Source organism: Enoplosus armatus, chromosome 1, assembly GCF_043641665.1.
Source record: "Enoplosus armatus isolate fEnoArm2 chromosome 1, fEnoArm2.hap1, whole genome shotgun sequence".
NCBI lineage: Eukaryota > Metazoa > Chordata > Actinopteri > Centrarchiformes > Enoplosidae > Enoplosus > Enoplosus armatus.
Window position 1 is genome coordinate 21,512,238 of NC_092180.1, and position 20,293 is coordinate 21,532,530.

General features: G+C 41.3%; 1 protein-coding gene across 2 annotated transcripts in view; it reads left to right on the plus strand.

Annotated features, from left to right (window-relative positions):
* The first annotated feature begins 1,549 nt into the window (after nucleotides 1–1,549).
* Nucleotides 1,550–20,293, plus strand: part of insyn1 (inhibitory synaptic factor 1) — a 41,535-nt gene continuing 22,791 nt past the window's right edge. Inside the window, exon 1 of one of the 2 annotated variants that reach the window (XM_070910285.1) lies at nucleotides 1,550–1,636. In XM_070910285.1, coding sequence (XP_070766386.1) covers nucleotides 1,565–1,636 — 72 coding nt within the window. In that variant the 5' untranslated portion in view covers nucleotides 1,550–1,564. The remainder of the gene's footprint in view (nucleotides 1,637–20,293) is intronic. The other variant, XM_070910293.1, reaches the window with a different exon arrangement.

Genomic DNA, 20,293 nt, shown 5'->3' on the forward strand with positions numbered 1-20,293 from the left:
GGTGCCATGTGTGATTGGCCAGCGTACCCTGTGGCAGTGGCATCGCCCTGGATTTGGCGAGAAGCTCACCCCCCTGCTTGTTCTCTGGAGCTCCTCTGGGAAGCTTTCTTAGGATTTATCTCGTCCTGCTGGATGGCACGGAGCTCTCTGCCTCTCTGAAAAGAGTCCACAGAGAAAACATACACTACACGGATAAGAAGTAAAATAATTATCCAATCACAGCACAAGGAGGCAGACCGGGTTCCCTTAGCAACAACTGAAGAAGAGAAGAGAATCCTTTTCTCTTTCTGCTCCCTTGGTTTTTGGGCACACCCCTGTGGACTGCTGTGGGTCAGTGTTTTCTGAGAGGACTTGGACAGTGCCGTTGCATAAGACAAGCTGCCACCCAAATTCCAGGGGAAGGTGCTCATTCGTCCTCCAGCCCCCTTGTAACTGTGTCTCATCGACACCATGATTTTTTTGTTATCCCTCCACAAATTCTCATCACAAGTCACGTTCCGCTGGCTTGGAAATCAATTCATTCTGATCCCACGCCACCTGGAATAAGCTCTGCTTTGGGGGGAGCTTGGACGCTCTGTGAAAAGACCCACACCTACCTCCCTCCCTTTCATGGACGGGAAATGAAGGACAACACTAGTAAGTCATCATCTGCAAAGAAAATGGATGTGACGCAAAGTTTATTTTGATGCGAGTTTCTACTGACATTCTTTTTATTTTTCCCGGAGGAGGAAACGCCACACTGCACAGAGGAATATCCCCCTTTTTTTCCAAACAGGATCTGTCCTTTCTCTCTTAAAAGACAGTAGCCTCACTGAGGAACTATATTTAGAAGGCAAATCTTGTCCCCGCTGGCCAATAATGTAGAACACGATCATTTTGTAAATTGAGCCACTGCTGGGAATTCTATTTTTCTATCTATGTTGGATAGCTTTCTCTATATAAGGGTTCATACGAACCCCTTTTCTGCTCTCACTTTTGTATGTTAGCCTGCCATTATGTCACTGTGTTCCACAAGTAAAAAAGATTGTACAGGACAAGTGGATGAGGGAAAAAGTATCTTCCCTGTATAGACAGGTGTTTTAAATAGCATCTCCTCGGGAACAATTTCAAACGTACACACTGACACATGAGATGAGTTGGCTCAACACGATTATGTAAGAGTTTCATACCAGCTTCAGCCCATGTATTTTGCCTCTTCCTTTTCCATGGATTTACAGCGTTTGACTTTTCCCATGCTCATTTTCTCTTCGTTTTTGGAAGCGTCTACCAGAGGGCATGGATGTCAGAGTGTGACCCTGTGCCGAGTGTGCGGGCGAGGCAAGGTGTTTTGGCTGCCCAGGTGCTTTTAAGATGTTGAGGTCTCCCTGCGTGGCCGGGGCCCCTGTTCGGATCAGTAGCACTGAGGCTCCTTGTAGCCAAAGACATGGACCCCGACTCGGCTCCCCCACGCCCTCAGCCTGTTGGCCACTGGCCCCACGTCGCCCTGTAAAGGATGTCCCTCAGCAGAGCTCCGGCCCGGGACACCTCTGAGACCCCCAGCCCGAGAGAACGCATCCGCAGCCACATGAAGATGGTGATCAACCAGCTGGACGGTATCCTCAAAGAGCTCAAGGATGTGGCCAAGGAACTCCGGGAGGTGAGGTTCAGAATCAGGTTACACATATCAGGGGGGGATTTGAGAGGAACAGAGGGAGGAAAAGACAGAGGCAGGGAGGGAATGTGGGTGCCAGGTGGGTGTGCTTCTCAAGTAGGATGCATTTAATTAAGTGTAAAATTCTTTTCGCAGCATGGAGATTTTGATTAAGATTTGGAAGTGATGAGATCTCACTTTTTTTTTGTTTTTGTAGCAGGAGGATATTGTTGATTACAACGGCAGCAGGGCTGTCTTCCTCTTCCAATCAAACAATTGCTTATCGCCAATTACAAATGTCCTTCATGTGTTCAGTGTTGTCTTGTGGGAGGTACAGTAGATGTGAAGAGCTGTTGAAAAGCAGCAAAGCCAGGCTGAAAGGCAACACAGAGGCAGGCTTAGATAAGATACAAGACTTAGCGCTGCAATAGTTATATAACCATTTTGTTAAGGATCAGCTGGATTCCTACTGTATTTTTGCAACTGCCATGGTAACACAGAGATTTGTGTGTGTGTGTGTGTGTACAGTACACAGTTTGAACAAGGATCAGCAAAGAGAGACATGTGTGTTTGCATGTGTTCTTACATGTACAAGTACATGGACTAAAAAGATGTGTGTGTGTGACAGCTGATAATCAGAGTGCATCAGTCCATGTGTGTGTAAGAGTATAAAATGGCCCTCATCATCTCTTTGGGATCTTCCCCCTGCAGTGTCCTCAAAGCTGGGAGCTCTTCTCGCAAAGCTCCTCCAAAGAAAGAGATAAAGGCAGATAGAGAGACAGAGACAAATGAAACCTGAGCAAACAGTTGTGTCTGACCCATCCCACATCCTCCAAGCGCATCACATGATTAACCTCCCACCTGCTTCTGGCCAGGGATGCAGAGGGAGTGTACGTGTGTGTACGTGTGTGTGTGTGTGTGTTTCTGAATGTGTTGAAGAAGCGAAATGGTGGATGTTAGCGCATGTAATGACCTGAAGGAGGAGGGTTTTGAACAGACAGGGCAAAGCTGCCATAACTCACTCCATCACCGCACAGGAACCTACCCCCTCCCCATCTCCCTGACTCCCAGCTCTGTCCCACTCACCACGCTCTACTTTATGTACTTGCACAGTTGGAGGTGCAAGGGCACGGCTCACAGTGCACCTCCTCTCTGGTGAGCAGGAGAAGCCGGCCGGCGCGCGGGAGTGATTGATGATTATGGGACAACTGCAAGTGGAATAATGCTGGCTGGAGCTATTTATAAACAAAAACACGGCCTGTGCCTCTGCCAGCTCCAACGCATATTACCATTCTTATCCCAGACCCCATTAGAGAGGGCTCTGCACAGTGGCCCAAATGTCATTTTTTATTGGGAGAGCACAATCCCACATATTGAAATGGCTAAGGAATCATATTAGCTGCAGTGGCGGTCGTAATGCTGGTATCAATATCCTGCAATTAACTGACCTGCGAGATTGCAGACTGTGTCAAAGGGAGATGAAGAAACAGAATCAGTGTAGCGCCATCAGATGCATGGAAGCCTAATGTTCCATAAAATCCCTTTCTTGGCCACATGAAAGGAACAACATAATAGATAACAACTGTCACATAAATAAATGATGAATTGCCGTGTGAATGTAGTGAAATAAATAACTCAGTGAAGTAGCAGTAATGACTGATTATCACCCACAAGGTCTTTGGGGAACTGGAGACACTGCAGTGCTCTGAGGAGTTAAAGCTGACACTCCAAAGCACGTAGCTGCCCAGAAATGAAGAAGTTACTGGTCTGTTACTGCACTTACTTCACAGTACTGTTTTTCTAGCTCAAGATCGCATACGTACGTACAGTCTCATAGTGCCAATTGGACAGAAATTGACACCTCATTCAAAGCCCTTTATTAGTCACACTGCAATAAAAGCTGCCATCTGTCCCTTGCCTCAAAGTGATGTACATTTCACATTGCAGTGTCCATTTAGTCAATTCCTCTTCATGAATTACAAAGGGAAGGTTTTCTAGTCAAGTTTTAGCTGTCTGGTCTTCATAGCCTTATGCATCAACCATTAAAAAATGTTCTGCAGATTTTTTTATGCCATTAGAATGCAAGGAATAATCACTTTATTAATACATTTTTAAATGAGAATTTACAAAGTTTACCAGCTTTTAACTGAATAAATATTTCAAGCCCGTAGGAAAAATATAACAAGGCCCAAGGGGAATCTCACATCCACAAAAGTAGGTGACATAGAAAATTGCTCAAATAAATGTAATAGATTGATTTGCCAACACTTGGCTTGGTTTGCGAGAAGTCCAGGGGAAGGCAACTAGAGTACCGGTGCATCTTTCAAACATGAGAATGACCCATCCCAAATGACTTGTAGTTTCTACAGCACAATGTGGTATTAGATAACGAATATTAACAAGCACCAATAACCAAAGAAATTAACTATTGAACACAGTAAACGTGATGGTATAAACTAGGAAAATAATACACATGTTGAAAATAACCTGAATTTTCCTTTTTACCGCCACTGATTCTACCCCAAAGTGGTTTGCTTTCCGCATTAAGGGTCTTAAAAAGGGGTTACCCATGGGTCTTACTTTCATGTCTGCCAGAATTAATCATGCTCATTGTCCCTTTCCCTGGAGAACAAGTGCCAACCTCATGTCTTAAATACTGGCAAAAATAGGTTCATCATTTGGGTCACTACAAGCACTCAGTCTAATCGAACCTTGTGGTGAACCGACCATTAAACTTTAATGTGCATGGCATTCAGAAATTTGGAATATTAAAACAGGCAGGATAGCACCATAGCAAAATCTTTAATCTTTAGTCTCATATTCTGCACAATTATTTCTTCTGAAATTTTAACAAACTGCCATTTTGAGGGAACCTAAGAAATGAGCAAGTATGAATGTCTAATCAAAAAAGCTATACCAAGGAAATGTCCATTTATGTATGTGAGGCCTGTGCTTGTTCCAGTTAAGTCTTCATAAGACACAGCAGATTTAGCCATCCTAGCACTCTGGTCGTGAGAACATTAATGCTGGTTTTTGCATTTTACCAGGTTAACTGCAAGCATCTTCATTCTACACGATTAACATAGCACCCAATAACATAATGTTATTGTCCCTGATTGGCTCTCACAAAGACCAGTTTGAAAGCCACCAACATGCAGCACATTATATATAGTTCCTACTCTTTGGCTGAGTGTGTTAATCTAAAATCAGCTGTTCTTCTATGGATTAAAATCTACAGACATTTAGCAACACCTGCCATTTGGTTACATACCCCCAAGCTAGCAGATAGATAGATAGCACATATTAAATCATATGCTGTCACTAAAACTATGCATCTGCTGTATTATACTGAACAAATCTATACCATTGGTATACATAAAGCTGTTTTATTAGAAAGATGGATTTTATTGAAGTACATGCCAAAGAAGAATGTAACACAGAGCATGCATAGTTTTTCAAGATTGCTCCCTTCAAAAGCCTATTACAGTCAAATGCAGCCTATCTTACTTGTGAATCCCATTACAGGCTTCGTGACAGGTAAAATGAGAAGGATCTAAAGGAAGGACATTGGAAGGTAACATACCGATAAACTACACAATTTGTAATAATAATACTGGCAGGAGTGGCAACTCTAGAGGAAATAATTCATTTAAGTATCATGTCAACCTTGGTAGTCTGGGGATAAACAAGGGTAAAAACGGCACCAAACAGAATGCAAAGCAACCCTCTGAAATTTCTGATGTTGAGTTCTTCCTTTTGCTGACTGAATTTCACTGAAAAAAAGGGGCAACTAAGGAAACGCAAATGTAAGAGTGCACTTATGTTGGTTATTAGAGAGATACAGACTGGTAAATTGAAAGAATTTAATGAAGCGCTAAAAAAACTGAGACTGGGGAGAAGAGGCAGTGGCATGGACTCGGGGAGAAGGGGGTTAGCAGTGAGTTACACATCTTTATATGGAACCAAACGGGAGTGATGGACTGTTATTATGCGGATATAGTTATTATGCAGAATCATACCATGAGCAGGCGATGCTACACGTCTGTGCTCGGCTCAAGACAAATGAACACAGGGAAGGCAATCAGGACTCGTAGAATTAAAGCTCCAAATGAGAGGAGTGAATAAAAAAGCTGGACAAAGAGCACTTATCAGTAGCAGAGTACAGCATGTCCAGGACATCGGCCTCCCTCAGTCAGCCTTGTGGTAGTTGTCTGCACATTCTCCTTGCAACGTTGGCTTACTGTTTCTACTCAGCTGCAGGCTTGAAAACACTAGTGTTAGGTGAAGACTGGATCCTTCAAATGTGAGCTTTTCGGAATTAAGTCCTGAGTAACAGCTTTATTAATGAGGCTGGCCACCACACAGTTTTGGAACTATATTGGAATATAATGGATTTTTGAAAGTATGTCTCTTAGCTTGTTTCTAGAACAAACAGTCAACTTTGTGCTCGACGAGCTTAGCCCACCACTATGCAGGAGCACATCTCAATTAAAGTTACAGTCATCTGTGGGCCCCATGGCAGACATGTCATGTCGGAGGCATGCTTAAATGCTGCATTGTTAAAGCTTGGTGTGTGGGGGAAGGGGGGATATCCAGGTAACAGCTGGCCCCAGATCAGCCAGCCAGCGGTGTCTCTTTATTGAGACTGAAACCAGTTATGACACATCCACGTCAAGGGGGGAACCACGGTCCCTCTCTGCAGAAGCTGCCGCACTCAGCACTGAACCAAATCTGTTCCAAACCCAGAGGCAGCCCAAGGGAGACCAAAGCCAAAATCAAAGGGCCATTTTTTTCTGCAGGGGCCATATCCTCTCCTCACTCTGTGTTTCCCCCTGCTGATGCTGCTGCTGAGCTGGGCAGGGAGCAGAAAACTGCCTAGCAAGAATCCTTCAACATTTAACCATGAGGGGGACTCCAGTAATCACTAGTATTTCACTCTGGGAGTAGAACAATATAAAGGACGGTGGTAAACACACTCTCATTTCATGAAATAGTTGATCCTATTAGTAGGGAATATTTTGGAGAATGTTGAAAGGCATGTCAAAGATATGAGGAAATGTGATGATTCCTGTGGGAAAAATGGGTCACTACAGAGGCACGTGATATAATAGAATTGAATATTTTATAACTATTATAATAATTATAGTGTAAGTATTCTCAAATTCAATATTCACCCCAATGTATTACTCGGGCTGGACAAATATGAGGAAAACAAGTACATTTCACTAAAAAAGTGCTTCTCTGCATGTGCCAGCATGTTGAAGCAATTACATTGTAAATAAAAAAACAGTTTAATCCCGACCATTAACGATGACTTGATATGGCTGAATATCACATCATCTTGGCAGGAGATTGTGGTTCTCTCGGTTTGTCCAAATTAATGCCCACAATCAGAAATTACAATCAGTCACAAAGCTGTGTCCTGGTGGATCATTTCCCACAAAGCAACCATTTTGACTTGGCTGCCAGTGTTGTCGGTTTGCTGCCTAGTTGACCACAGCCCAGTGATCTCCATTGAGGATGGCCCAGCCTGTTCTTCACCAGAGAATCCATTTACTTCAGATTAAGGCTGGGTTTGGCCCAGTGTCCGACCTGTGAACATGCTGACCAGCTGTTCTCGCCGGCCAACAACACTCAGTGGGCAGTGCTGAAAGCTTAACCACTCACAGAGGAAAGTACCCTTCAACCTGACATACCTGGGCCAAAGGGTTTCTTCTCATTAAAAGCCATTTGGAAGAAATGACAAGTACCCGCCTGCTGTGTCTGTCAATTTGTTCCTCCTTGCCTGACCTCTTTTGTGTGTCGAAATTAAATTCCTAAATTAAACTTGGTGACGTGCCTCCAGCAGAGTTCTCTTTGCTCAGGAAAACAACACAAGAACAAGGTACCTCAAGCCTTATCTATTCTTCGCTGAACACAAAACACCCTGCCATCTGCACACCTGTGTTGCTGCCTTTAGCAGAGCTCCACATAAATTTGTCTGCACTTGGAATGAATCAGAGGCTCAATTATTCTCAGGACTGATGAAATACTGCTGCGGGATTTTAAGTAAAATGTCAGATCGTCACTTGGTTGAACTGATTTTAAATAGATTCTGACCCGGCCACAGTCATGCTCACGTTCACCAGTGACCCCATTGACTAACAGATAATCTGACACAAATATACTACGTCACTGCTTTAATGAAAGTAGAGGATATTAAACATCTTGTGCATTCAGCTGATGCTTTCCTACCATTGCAGGACTAGCTTGCAGTGGTAGCAATAACAGAATCATCTTTAATTCCTAGATCCCCATATTAAAAAGTAAGCAGTGTTGAGGACTGAAAGGAGAGCAGAGTCAAAGAAGGGAGGGAGTAGCGGCAAACAACGGGTTAAGACTTTAGCGGCATCTAACCTTGACGGCTGTGGAGAGAATAAAACTGCACCACGCAAAGCATTCCCCTGAGCCTCTTTTACGTAGCTCTGCTGTGGAGCTCCAGCTTCTTTAGGATGCAGGCCCGGCATATTGACTAGCCCATCATGCCTGTAAGACCCACTGGATTAGCTGGCCCTTTGAGCTCTGCCTCCCTCCGCGAACCCTGCACTCAGCATAGACTGTAATGAGGGCTTTAGGTTAGACCTCTGCTGAGGTAAACACTCCAAAAATTGCACTCGTCTTGCTCATTGATTTTTTATCAACTAACATGCCTACTGTGGGCTAGTTACAGATGAAGCAGTGAAAACTTCCACCATGCATGTTTATACTTTGTGATTCAGCCACTAACCCTTTTGCGTGTCCCTAGGCAAGGATAGAGCTGAATAGGATGAAAAAAGGAGTCAAAGGCAGAGCAAAGAAAGACAGAGAATGTGTGAAAGAGAGAGAGAGATGAAGGGTGGATGGAGATAATGGTTTGTCCTGCAGCACAGAACTGCGACAGACTGGGTGGAACAGCTTAGATCAATTGTTGCAATTGTGCTCGTTCGTGGGCGTGTTTAGGATTGTTTTGGCCTATCTCTGTGCTGTGAATAAAACCAGTAGGCTGTAGTTAATGGTGTGAAAAATGGCATCCATCGAAGTGCACAAGCAGCCTCCAAGAATAGCTACATCATTTCATTGTGTCAAAGCATACTGTACGCAGAGGGACAGCTTGCTCTCTATTAGGCTGTCAGGCTGACTGTCTCTTTTCGCCAGGTGTGGATACAAATTTTTTCTAAGAGTACAGATGCACGTAAGGCCTAATGAGAAATAAAAATTAATAATGTGGTCTGATTTTGGAGGGATGATACATTTTCCTACATTCCCGTAGCCTGTGAAAGTACTCAGGGCAGTGTGGGCCAACCCACTCACCGGTGTAGCAGCTTAATCCAGCTACAATCTTTGGAACTGTTATGAGGGATCATCAGGAGGCTTTTTTGTCCTTCCTTTTATTTTTAGCCGTAGTCTGTGATGCATCATAAATCAACCCAGTTTCGAATGAGATTGTTCAGTTTTAACCAGCAGAAATAGCTGAACTCAGATGGCACACAAACGAGCATCTGGCTTTAAAAAACTTCAAAGCTTTTTAAGGTCTTTTTAGGAAGTTCATGCACATAGCATGTTCAACCTGACATATAATGTCAAGCAGGTACTCACAGATAACCTACAAGTTAAGTTTCTTAGTGCTATGAGTATTCAACATTTATGGTGATTGGACCATGTTCTGCGTGGTGAGGAAAGTTGCTGAATAATAGTATGATGTTTGGCTTCATGGCTTGCAAGTAAATGTTAGCTGCTGAAAGAGTTTACAGTTTACAGTTTAAAATTTGTTGTAATAAATAAGCCACTGCACAAGGAAACTATCATGGGAGAAATGCACTTATTTACTAACCTTTAGCCCGACAACTTGGAGAATCAAAGGGTGTTTGTAGTTTGATACATTAAAAGTCTTTGCCATTCATTGTGATGTCTTTGTGTTAAAGTGTTTGTTAAAACAGTTCAGTTTTGTGGTTGTATTTTAGAAAACATACATGACATTTTGATGAATGAAGCTATTTACTTTGTTACAGGAAGTACATTAGTGATGAGTTCTAATCTTATTATCTCAAAGCACAAATGTCCAGTGATTCTATAAGGAAGCTGTCAGAGTTATATTAGCGTAGACTCTGGTCATTTAGCATATTTCCCCAAGCATAGTTTCTTTGTGTCCTGAAAAAACAAGACACACACACACACACACACAGAGGACAAAATAAGGACACACCACCATGGAAACTCATTTTTTTAAGGTCTATAAATTTTGGCACAACATCTGCTAGGTTGTCCTGTCTTCACTTAGACTTGTTTTATTGATTGTGTTGGAATCCAGACAGCAAAACCGCAAATTAAAAATCTTCTCTACTTTGCAAAATGTTTTAAATGATCTCAGCTGCATTGTTGCTGAAGCAGAGTTACTATCAGACATGTCAACAATATGTCTTTGGGGATTTTTGGAATATCGATAGTTAAGATTAGGAGATTTACATTTTCACGTGTCACTTGAAAACCACTGTGACAAGGCAAAACAAGTAAAATTCTGTGGTGAAATCCCTTTAGAACTAACACCCTTAACATGTTTCAACAAATTATCACTTTTAATAAAGAAATAAACTTTGGAATAATTACATTATTATTATTATTATTATTATTATTATCAAAGCAGCCATACAGCACTAATTTGTAACAGGTGCTCAGAAAATAATTACTATCAATAAAGCTGGTTTAAAGTCTGAAGTCAGTTAAATTGGATCTTCAGAAATGCTGACAAAAGAACACCCATATGCTTTTTGATGTTTCAACAGCACCTATTTTTTCTTCCAAGTAAGTAGTTGAAAAGGCCAAAAGTTAGTGTTTCCAAAAGCTAGCCAGGAAGTTGACTGTTCTTAAAGGATATTAAGCTAGTGCTTACTCTCAGCCTGTGTAGCGCTCCCATGAAGCTCATAAAAAAGAAATGGCCACTTTTAGGTTTTTGTTTGTCTAATGATAGAAATAGTTTGTTGAAATGTGAATTGGCTAAACTTGTTGGGGGCAATGCACAGCCTGGGAGTAAGCTGCCTTAGAACCACACTTTAGAGGGAACAGAGTCTCAGATGTATTAGAGTATTTGGATCCAAGTTGGTCTGTTGAGGTTGAAGTCTAACTTCATTTGGCCTGGGCTCATAACAACATTTGTGAAATTTTAGTTTAATTGGTAAAATTTGCTCAATTTATTTTCTATTTGTCCTCAAATTGGGAAATACTGCAAAGAGCAGACAAACGTTCTGTCAAGTGATGCAGGGATTGGTAGAATTTGTTTTAATTTATCTGAATTGCGATTGAGATCAGAGACTCCTGGAGGGAATAATAGGCTAACACAGAGGTAATGCACCTTGCCATGTGAGCAACAAGACTCTAGAAATGCCAAAACATTATATTCTCTTACAGGGATTTGTTTCTAATCCAACTAATTAATGCCAACTAGACAGAGATCCATTTAACATTTAAATGTCATTAATTTCTTCACTTTGTGAGGAGCCTGTCTGTCTGAATATCAAAGCAGGGTGTCTGAGCTTGGCCCTGGGTGTCGTATTTAATCTGTGCCGTAGACCTGAGGGGGACCTGTCTTATTGAATGAATCAGTTATTTTTGTTTTCACTTATTATGCAAGTGAACATTTGAATTCCACAATGGATGAGACTGGTATAGTCTACAATAAGTCTACCAACTTTAAGTGAATCCGTATCTGTTTTTGGTATGGATATCGTTACCCTGCAGTAAAATGGCCACCTGAGTGATGCAGAGCTAGTGCTGGGGAAACAGTGAATCTTTTAAAGACTCATCATAGACAGCTGTACTAAACCCATGAATCACAAAATGTTTGGCATGGAAAACGAGCATAACACACTGAGGTGCATCAAGTCTTAACACCTGTTCATTTAGGAAGCCTCTTTGCATGCTGGGAGTTGGGTCCGTAAACGGGGAACACGAGACTGAGACCAATGATTAGGTAGGTTTTGTGGTTTACTTTGCTTTGGAATGGGTTTTTTTTAGTGCACCATTTCTTCTATTTTTGGCTAGGTGGCTAGTTGTTGGCTTGCAAATTGGAGTGGTGGTGTTAGATTTCCTTGGGGATGATATGATATCCAAGGGGAAGCCGTCTATCCAACACTGAGCTAGGTTTGTGTTAGTAAGTGTTGGTGGGGCAGGTGTTGAGGCTGCAAGTGAATAAGTTGGCAATGATAATGAGTTATACTTCCAGTATGAATTCAGCGGTGGCTGTGTTTCTGAATGAGGAATGCTTTTTGCTCGGCTTATGACTGACCTTTGTCATAATGTTTGTACATGTTTCACCACAGTCACTGTGATTCCCTGGAAAGGGCAGCACCTTCACAATCTCCGAGTCTAAGATGTAAAACCACAAAATGTAACCCCTGTTGAGTGTCTTCAAAGATAGCTCTCCATGTTTCTGGAATCTCCCTCTCCCTTTTCTTCTCACCTCCTTGCACTGGCAGTTCACACTCTGCCAGTGGCACGGCATGGATGGCTGCCACCACTGTCATTGTCAATAGCATGACAACGCACCATCTAATGCAGGGCAGGGTAAGATGAAAGAGGCACAGCAGAGAGGACAGGCTAATTATTCAGACACACAGCTAAGAGCAGACGGGCTCAGAACATGTCAACAAACTGTTTGGGTGATTAATATTTGTTGTCATCTGCGCAGTCACCTGTGCAGTTGGCAGTTTATGGCCAAGATGATGAAGCCCAAGATTTCTGACTTTTATGCAAAGTAGACGATACAGCAAGGTCTACGAGGGTGAAAAATATAATTAGACTTTTTGGTCCGCTGTTATTCTCAAGGATATTATCTGGGGATGGGACTGCAGGTTGATGTGGGCTGCGGCGGACCGTGTGCTGCAGGTTCTGATTAGAGAGAAAAATCCCAATTATGATTATGCAAAAAGCAGATTGGAAATGAATTTACTGATGAATTTACTGATGAACATGCATTAGCAAATTCCCAAGGTTGATAACGTCCTGGACTGTCTTCTTTGTTTCCAACATTGTGTCGTGCCAGACATTTCACTGTATTTTTAGGGGGAATGATGATTTAGTCCATTTGCTCCACAGTATTCAGTAATGTATTATTTAAAGGGTAACTACACCCTCTCTCCCAGCATATTTAAAAAACATTTTTAAAAAAATGCAACAGAGGAGTGAGGGAACAACTGTAGGAGGTGTGGCCTCGTGGCTACACAATGTGTGGGTCAGGGGACACGGGGAGACTGATTAGAGGGCGTTAACATTCTTTTTTTATATAAATGTCATGACATAGATAAGTCTCAGCCGGTCAACCTCTATGTCAACATTGGCCTTGCAAGGTTCAGGGCTGATTTAAAACAGTAGATGGCGTGTTGAGCCATTTTCAACCCAGACAAACAAACAATTTGGTAATAAATATTAACAGCTGCATTGATGTGTTTCATCACAGTACAGTCATATAAGTGTAACTGTTTAATTTCCATGAATACCTGATACCTGGTATGATTTTTTTTACTATTTCAGAACAGTGTTGTCATGGAAAGGGTCCTCATGATCCTAATTCATTTTAATGTAAAATATTAGATAGTATGTGTAGGTATGTAGACACTAACTGGTGTACTTGCTTATTAAGGTAGTTTTATAATATATATATATATATATATATATATATATGTATACATATTTATCTTACAGTGGGCTTTTTAACAAAAGCAATGGGAGAAACAGATTGGTTGATAATAATGTAACGTGGCCACTTAATATAAAATGGATGTATTAAAGAATACAAAGCTAGGATGTTTTTTAAGCATAGGAATAAATTAAGAGAATAAGGGCCCCACATTTTATATCTCAATGCAATACAATAAGAGCTGCAATGATTAGTCGATCAATCGATTAGTCAATCGACAGATACTGAATCAGGGCAACTCATAGTTTAAGTAATTTTCATATTTTTGGGTTGTTGGGATTTTTGGCTGTTGGAAATTGTGGTGGGTATTGAATTACTGTTTTCGGATGATGTATAGACCAAACAAAAAATGGACTCATCCAAAAAATTATCTTCTGATGAATCTGTAATAAAAATAAGCATTAGTTGCAGCCTTAAATACAATTCAGCATTTTACCTTGCAGTTTGTTTGACTTTAGGTCCTCCTAGAAAAAGAGTTCACTCTGCAAGAGGCCGCATGGTTTCTGATATAGGTTAACAAAAGGTGGTGATCATAACAGCAATACTTCAACCTCTAATTGTAACATTATTACAAGTCTACACAAATCGACTGCATGATTTTTTTTAGTAAATCAAAGATACAGATCAACACAAAAATCCATTTTAATGACAGATCCCATTGATTTTAGTGGTGGTCACCTTGACTCTGGCTATTGAGGCTTGCCACTCTGTGAGGTCATGCACTCTAAGATTTACTGAAATGAATATGGTTTGATTGACTGACTACTACTGAATGTAGTAGTAGTGTTTCCATCACTCTCCATGCCTGGCATACAAAAATGCACTATACTATATATTCAATACAGCCTGCGTAGTTTCACAGTTGATCGTTAACCATGGTCATTCCTTTAGTGAATCTATTACGCAAGGCAGGCTCATGTTCTAAGACTCACGTGTACAGCCGCAAGTAATGCACATGCATACAGTGCATTCACTTAAACACAGCAAAATCCATATTTTCATGCTGTGTGTGGTAAGGAATGTATGAAATAGCTGAAGAGTCTGACAAGTAAAGCCGCTCCACTGTCCTCAATTCAACTATGACTCACACTGTGGCTCCCAGTGAGTGAGTGCAGATTATTCTCTGCAAATGTGATGGTTGATAGAGATACTAAGAATGACTTTTCGGACGGGATAAGATATGGACTGATTTGTTATTTTTGAAGTGATAAGTTACTGTAACTTTGTTGCTGTGTTGGCACACAAGGATGAACAACTGCTGTCCTAGTATTGTTAGATTTTCTTTTAATGTAGATCAGCACATTTATGGTTTCAGTGGTCAGTGAATGCAGTGTGATGATCAACATAGTGTGCAGGCCAGTTTGAAGAAAAAAGTGTTACAACTTGTGTGTGATCAAGGACTTAAGGTTAATCATGACTGCAATGACCCTCACAGAGCTACATTTTCTGGCACTACCACATAAATCATAGCACCCCGTCTGCAGCTTGAGGTTTATTACCAATTCTTTGTGCATCTGTGACTTGCCAAAAGGCAAACTACGTGACTAATTGACCTAATGTTTAGAGCCTGTCCTTGTTTGGCTTTAGAGCCATTGACATGGATTAGAAGGAGGAGGGAAGGAGAGACAAAGCAGAGGTGGAACTGCAATGATGACCTTCACCGTAGCTATCAAGGTCAGAGCTGGAATTATAACTCCTACAATCAGCTGTTCATGTTGGCAAAGAGGGCAGCGTGATGGAGTGGTTTGCCCACAGTCAGGACTTTGAGTCAGGTGAGGGTGAAGACTCTCAGGTCATCCATTGTTGGGTTGGAGTGGGGAGGCTTTTGTCAGCACAAAACAAATAGGACAAGGGTATATAGCACAGCAGGGCATCCAATGTCCGTCGTAGTCTGTATAGGTGTCTGTGTGTGTAGAGAAAATATTTAGAGAATCAAGAGATGTGGAGAAGGAGGAAGAGATGGAGGCAACGTGAGAGAGAGGGGAGCCAGGGAGAGATAGAGAAAAAAAAGAGAGACAGACAAACAGAGAGAAGGCTTATCTCTTGGCCTGCAGACAACAGTTCTTTTTCAGAGCCGTGTGCACAGAGCCGGGGGGGGGGGGGGGGTTCCTGTCTTTGGGGTGCTTGAGCCAGGGGGTCAGCAGTTCATCCCATAATTCTATGGATGCATGTCAGTCGCAGATGCACGACAATATAAAAAAAACCTGGGTCTAGCTATTTAACACCTGTCATTTCTGCATCTGCACTGGGAGCTGCCTAAAACAGCTTCCAGCCAAAGCATATTTGCAGAGTTCACAAAGGAGCATGAAACATTTCTCTTTATCCATCTGTGTGCTCGTATTTTTTCTTTTTTTTTTTTTAGAACTGACTTATTTTTAACTGATGCTGGAATTTCATGAGTCCTTTGCCCCTAAAAAGCATCAGATCCATCTGTCTTGCGTCACTATTGCTTTGCAGAGTCATTTGTAACAACCAAAAATAGCTTTGGTCTACATTTAGTCAATGACATCTGCTATGACCTAAATGGAGGCGATATTAAATGGGCTGCAAGTAGCTAAATTTGTGGTGGCACACACTCTTTAAAGGGATCTGTGTTTTTAGTTCTTTAAATCCAAATTACGAAGAAAGGGGAAAGAAATCAATGGCCTACTGCCTACATCAAAAAGCTAAAAATGCCTTTAAAGTCAAAATATACCAACTGGAGAGCCTCCTGCTTCCTTAAGCTGATGTACTGTATTTCCAGTTGATACAGAATATTTAACGTAATGTGGGTCCGCATCACTCAGAAATATAATCTAATGTAATGTCAGTTAGGTACAGAAAAGATTTTTATGAGATGGAGGGCTAAAGGTGCCTCATACAGCGAAGACACAGTTTTCCAGAAAGTACAAGAACTAAATTAGTATTCAAATTGGATTTTTGATTTTAAACCACAAGAGCATTTTTAAATAGAGCACTTTTGGGGGCATTTATTGCAATGTAAATGTTTTTACATGGAAAATTAGCATACAAAATGAAAAATAATTCTCCATCCCACTGTGACTTTAAGGCATTTTACAGGGAACTGCAAGAAATGCTGAATTAAGTACATGAGTTACACAGAGATACGGGTTCAAATCAGCAACAACACACACATATTCATATAGTGTATATCTCACATTGTGTGTTTGTGTTTCAATTGCATGTGTAAAAATGCAAAAATGTAAAACCCAAAAAAGATTTGCCCACAAAAAAAAAAACGCATCCAAACTGTGAACTGTCTGAATCTCAATATGTATGACTGTTTTAGGACAGCAATGTCACACTATTGTCAGTATACTTACAGTATCTACTTTTGGTAAGATGTTTCAATAACTATTATTAACACATAATACTGTGTGTTATTATTAATTCATTCTGTGATAAAAAGTAAGAAACCCATGTCTTCGACAAAAGGGCTGCCCCCCCCACTAAAAATCAAAACAATGACCGGAACCTGCTGTCATTCTCAAACTGATTGAAAGGGTCTTTTAATACAAGGAGTAGCATTAGACAAACAACAAAATCTAAATAGCTCATTTAAAACACTGAGTGGTCTTTAAGAATAAACAAAATCTAAAGTTTTTCAGGTTTTCAAGTTAAACTCAATGCAATGCAATTATGAAGATGTAAAATATGGATTGCGGCTTTAAACATGACAAAACAACATGAACACACAGCAGTCTGGGTAGGCGACATGTACACTCTTTATGGAGAATTATGCCTTGTGAGACACAATAAAATTCCCAAATCAATTAAGGAAACTCTTGGCAAGCCTGTGAGCTACAGCCATATTTCCCCACATTTTCTATGTAAATGAAAAGCTAATTTCCCTACTTATCATACACTTTGCTCAGATCAATGTACCCTCTCTTTCAGCTTGAGAGCAAGTCCCACAGTGCTTTGTATCTACAGCTATTATGCCATTATGATGCCCCACTTTGATTCTTCCAAAAAAGGATCTCATCCTCGCAGAGCTTCATTTCCTTTCAGTTAACACCATTCCTACTGATTGTTTTAGAAGTTCAGACAAAGTATTGAATGGAAACTTAATAACTAAAGATAAGCCATTTTTGACATTTAGTGCTAGTTTTTTGGTCATTGGAGTCCAAAAAAGTAGTGTGCTCATCAGAAGATTTGTGTCTATCTAGAGGAATCAAATAAAAGAGTGAGAGACATGCAGGGGATTCTAGTTTCAAAACTTTTTCTTAGTACTCTACTTTGACACGTGCAGGAGACAGTGTGACCTTTGCACATAGCATAGCTGTGAATGTAAATCTCATACAAAGCTCTCCAGCTCAACTAATTAATGCCTGCAGCAAAAAGCAAAAAAAATCTGTTGCTTTAACAACTACGTCCATGTGAAGGCTCCTGGACGAGTGCACCTCTGGGAATTTTGCACTCTCTACTGCTTGACCAGATGCAGCCCATCCAGACACCTGGAGGAGAGTGACACCATTACCTCTCCCTCAGTCTAATTGCATGGATACAACATTGGCAGTTGGGAAACTGTTCTGAAGCCAAATTCTGCAGGAGGGGTAGCAGGGGCTTGATGCTCTGAAATTCATTCTGACAGTCCCTGCCTGATTGATAGATTGATAAAGGTTGACTGTGGCCTCCACTCGCCGCAGGTAGACAGGTCGTTTGTCCCGCCTCCACGGGGCTCCGGGGAGGTTGGCTGTAGGGTTGGGAAGTGGAAAAACAGCTCAGGAAACATTTAGTGTTGGATTTGAATCTGGCTGTAACTGTTGGTGGTCAGGCAATTAGATATACACAGTGCAAAACACAGCCTCATGCTGTTCTCAACCCACTCCTGCCTGCCTGCCTCAGCACTATACATATGTATGAGTGTAAGCTCAGGAAGAGAGAAGGAGTAGCAAACCACCCTTATGCCATAACTATTTTCTTTTTTTGAATACAGGTTGTCTTAATGGGCTATAATGTAGAGCTGTGTTTCTCATCACTGACATGCTCTGACTCTTGTTTATCTAGTATATTTCAGAATAATAGCTTTTGTAGAAGTGGCTTAATAGTTGAATCTCTTGCTTCTCTTTCCATTTGGTTGTGCATTCAAACTTATGGCGCCAAGGTCACCTCACCTGACCTGCTATGCTGCCACGGTTCTGAGTAATGAAATTAAACCTGCTTTCAGGCACTTAAACATAGAAAAAAGAGGTAACAAAGAACAATAAATCCTTCTTTCACTTCACAAATACGTTGTTGTTTTTTTTATCAGTGCGGCTAGTGAAGGCAGAAGATATTGATCTCTGATCCGAGGACACCAGTGAATATCCTTGAGGAATAACAAACTTTGTTGCTTAAACTTAATTTTGGTCAACATCTAGTGTATCGAAACACAGTCGTGTCAGGAGTTTTGCACACCAGGGTCTGGTGCAATCAAGCCTTACATCCTTGAACAAACAAATAATTCAATAAATACAGTTGGAGCGCTGCAATGTTAACAGTTTTGAATTGTAATGAGGTGTGCAGAGGTAAATCTGCATACCAACATATTATCTTAGAATGACTGGCTTCAAATGCTCTGGATACTGAAACCTCTGATCCATGAAGATTCATAAATTGGATGTTATTTTCCACTCGTGTACATCTCTCAATATGCATGTCCTTTATCTTTGATTGACAAATGAAAAAGTGGCATTTCAGCCTGGTCATCTTTTTTTTTTTTTTATTTAAAAAAAAAAAAAAAAGAAAGGAAAGAGAAAACAAACAATTGAAGGTTGCCTCGGGTATCATCTCTTTTAGGGGAATTGAGCCATTAAAGGCTAAAACAAGCATCAAGGAAGGAAGGAAAAAGGAGCGCTGGCACCGCTAACAACATCGTCACTCAGCCCACCCACCCACTTCTTTCCCTCCTTTCACACCACATTGTCAAAACTGTCGGAAGTGTTTCATGCCTCAGAACTGCTGGAGAAAATGTTGCACTTTGTGGGAGGTGCTGTGTGGACAATAAAGAAAGACACAATCTGGCATAACAGTTCAATTTAGAAATGTACTTTACTTGATGAACGGTGCACCACAGCAACGCTTAACAGTGAAACTCCATTTTGAAGCGGTCGAGAAGACGACAACCCCGCTGTAAACTTTTGCGACAGCCAGTGGCTGTATTTTCCATCCATTTTATACTTTATTGGATTTCCTTCCTTTATCTGCTATTGCTGTATTTAGTGTTGATGATTTCCAATGAGAGAGGAAAAATAGGCCATCGGATTCTCTTAATTCACCGCACACACTCTGCTCCTGCCATTTAATTGATAGATGCATGCTCTTTCTTTTTTCACTCTCTCTCCCGCTCCCCACAAAGCCATCCATTTATTGCCACTTTCATTACTCGGAGCAGAACGGTGAGTTTTTGAGATCAGCGCTGGGTATCTGGAGGCTAATGAATTGGGTGGACTGCAGTGATTGCAGGAGCATCTGCCTTCGCTGTCTGAGGACACTTAGTGACATGTTCAGAGTGACAATAGAGACAAGGGACTAAAAGCTACTGCTGCCTGACATATTACACAGCAAACACATGAATCCCCTGTTTTTCCCCTTGAATTTATCCCCATTTATTCCTTCACTGTTAATTGTATAGCTACATATGTCAGCCATCTTAATAAACAACTCTGCATATGAGAGTTCTTGTGATACATGTTTGTTTCCATGTTATGTTTATTCATACCACTGATTAAAGTGCCTCCCTAATGCCATGCAACTTGAGAGAGTAAGTATTATTGATGTGCCATCCCTGAGCTGGATCCCAGCAACACAGTAGCAGGGCTGTACTGGTGTAAGTGTGGGCCCAGCGCACCCTGCCAGCAGTCATTAGAAGCACCCAATCAAGCCCAGGCACAGGACTGTTGCTCAAGTGCCAGAATTGTGGCCAGAGGCGAATAAACACAAACACTGGTCCTCCAGTAAGTATAGGAGCCGTT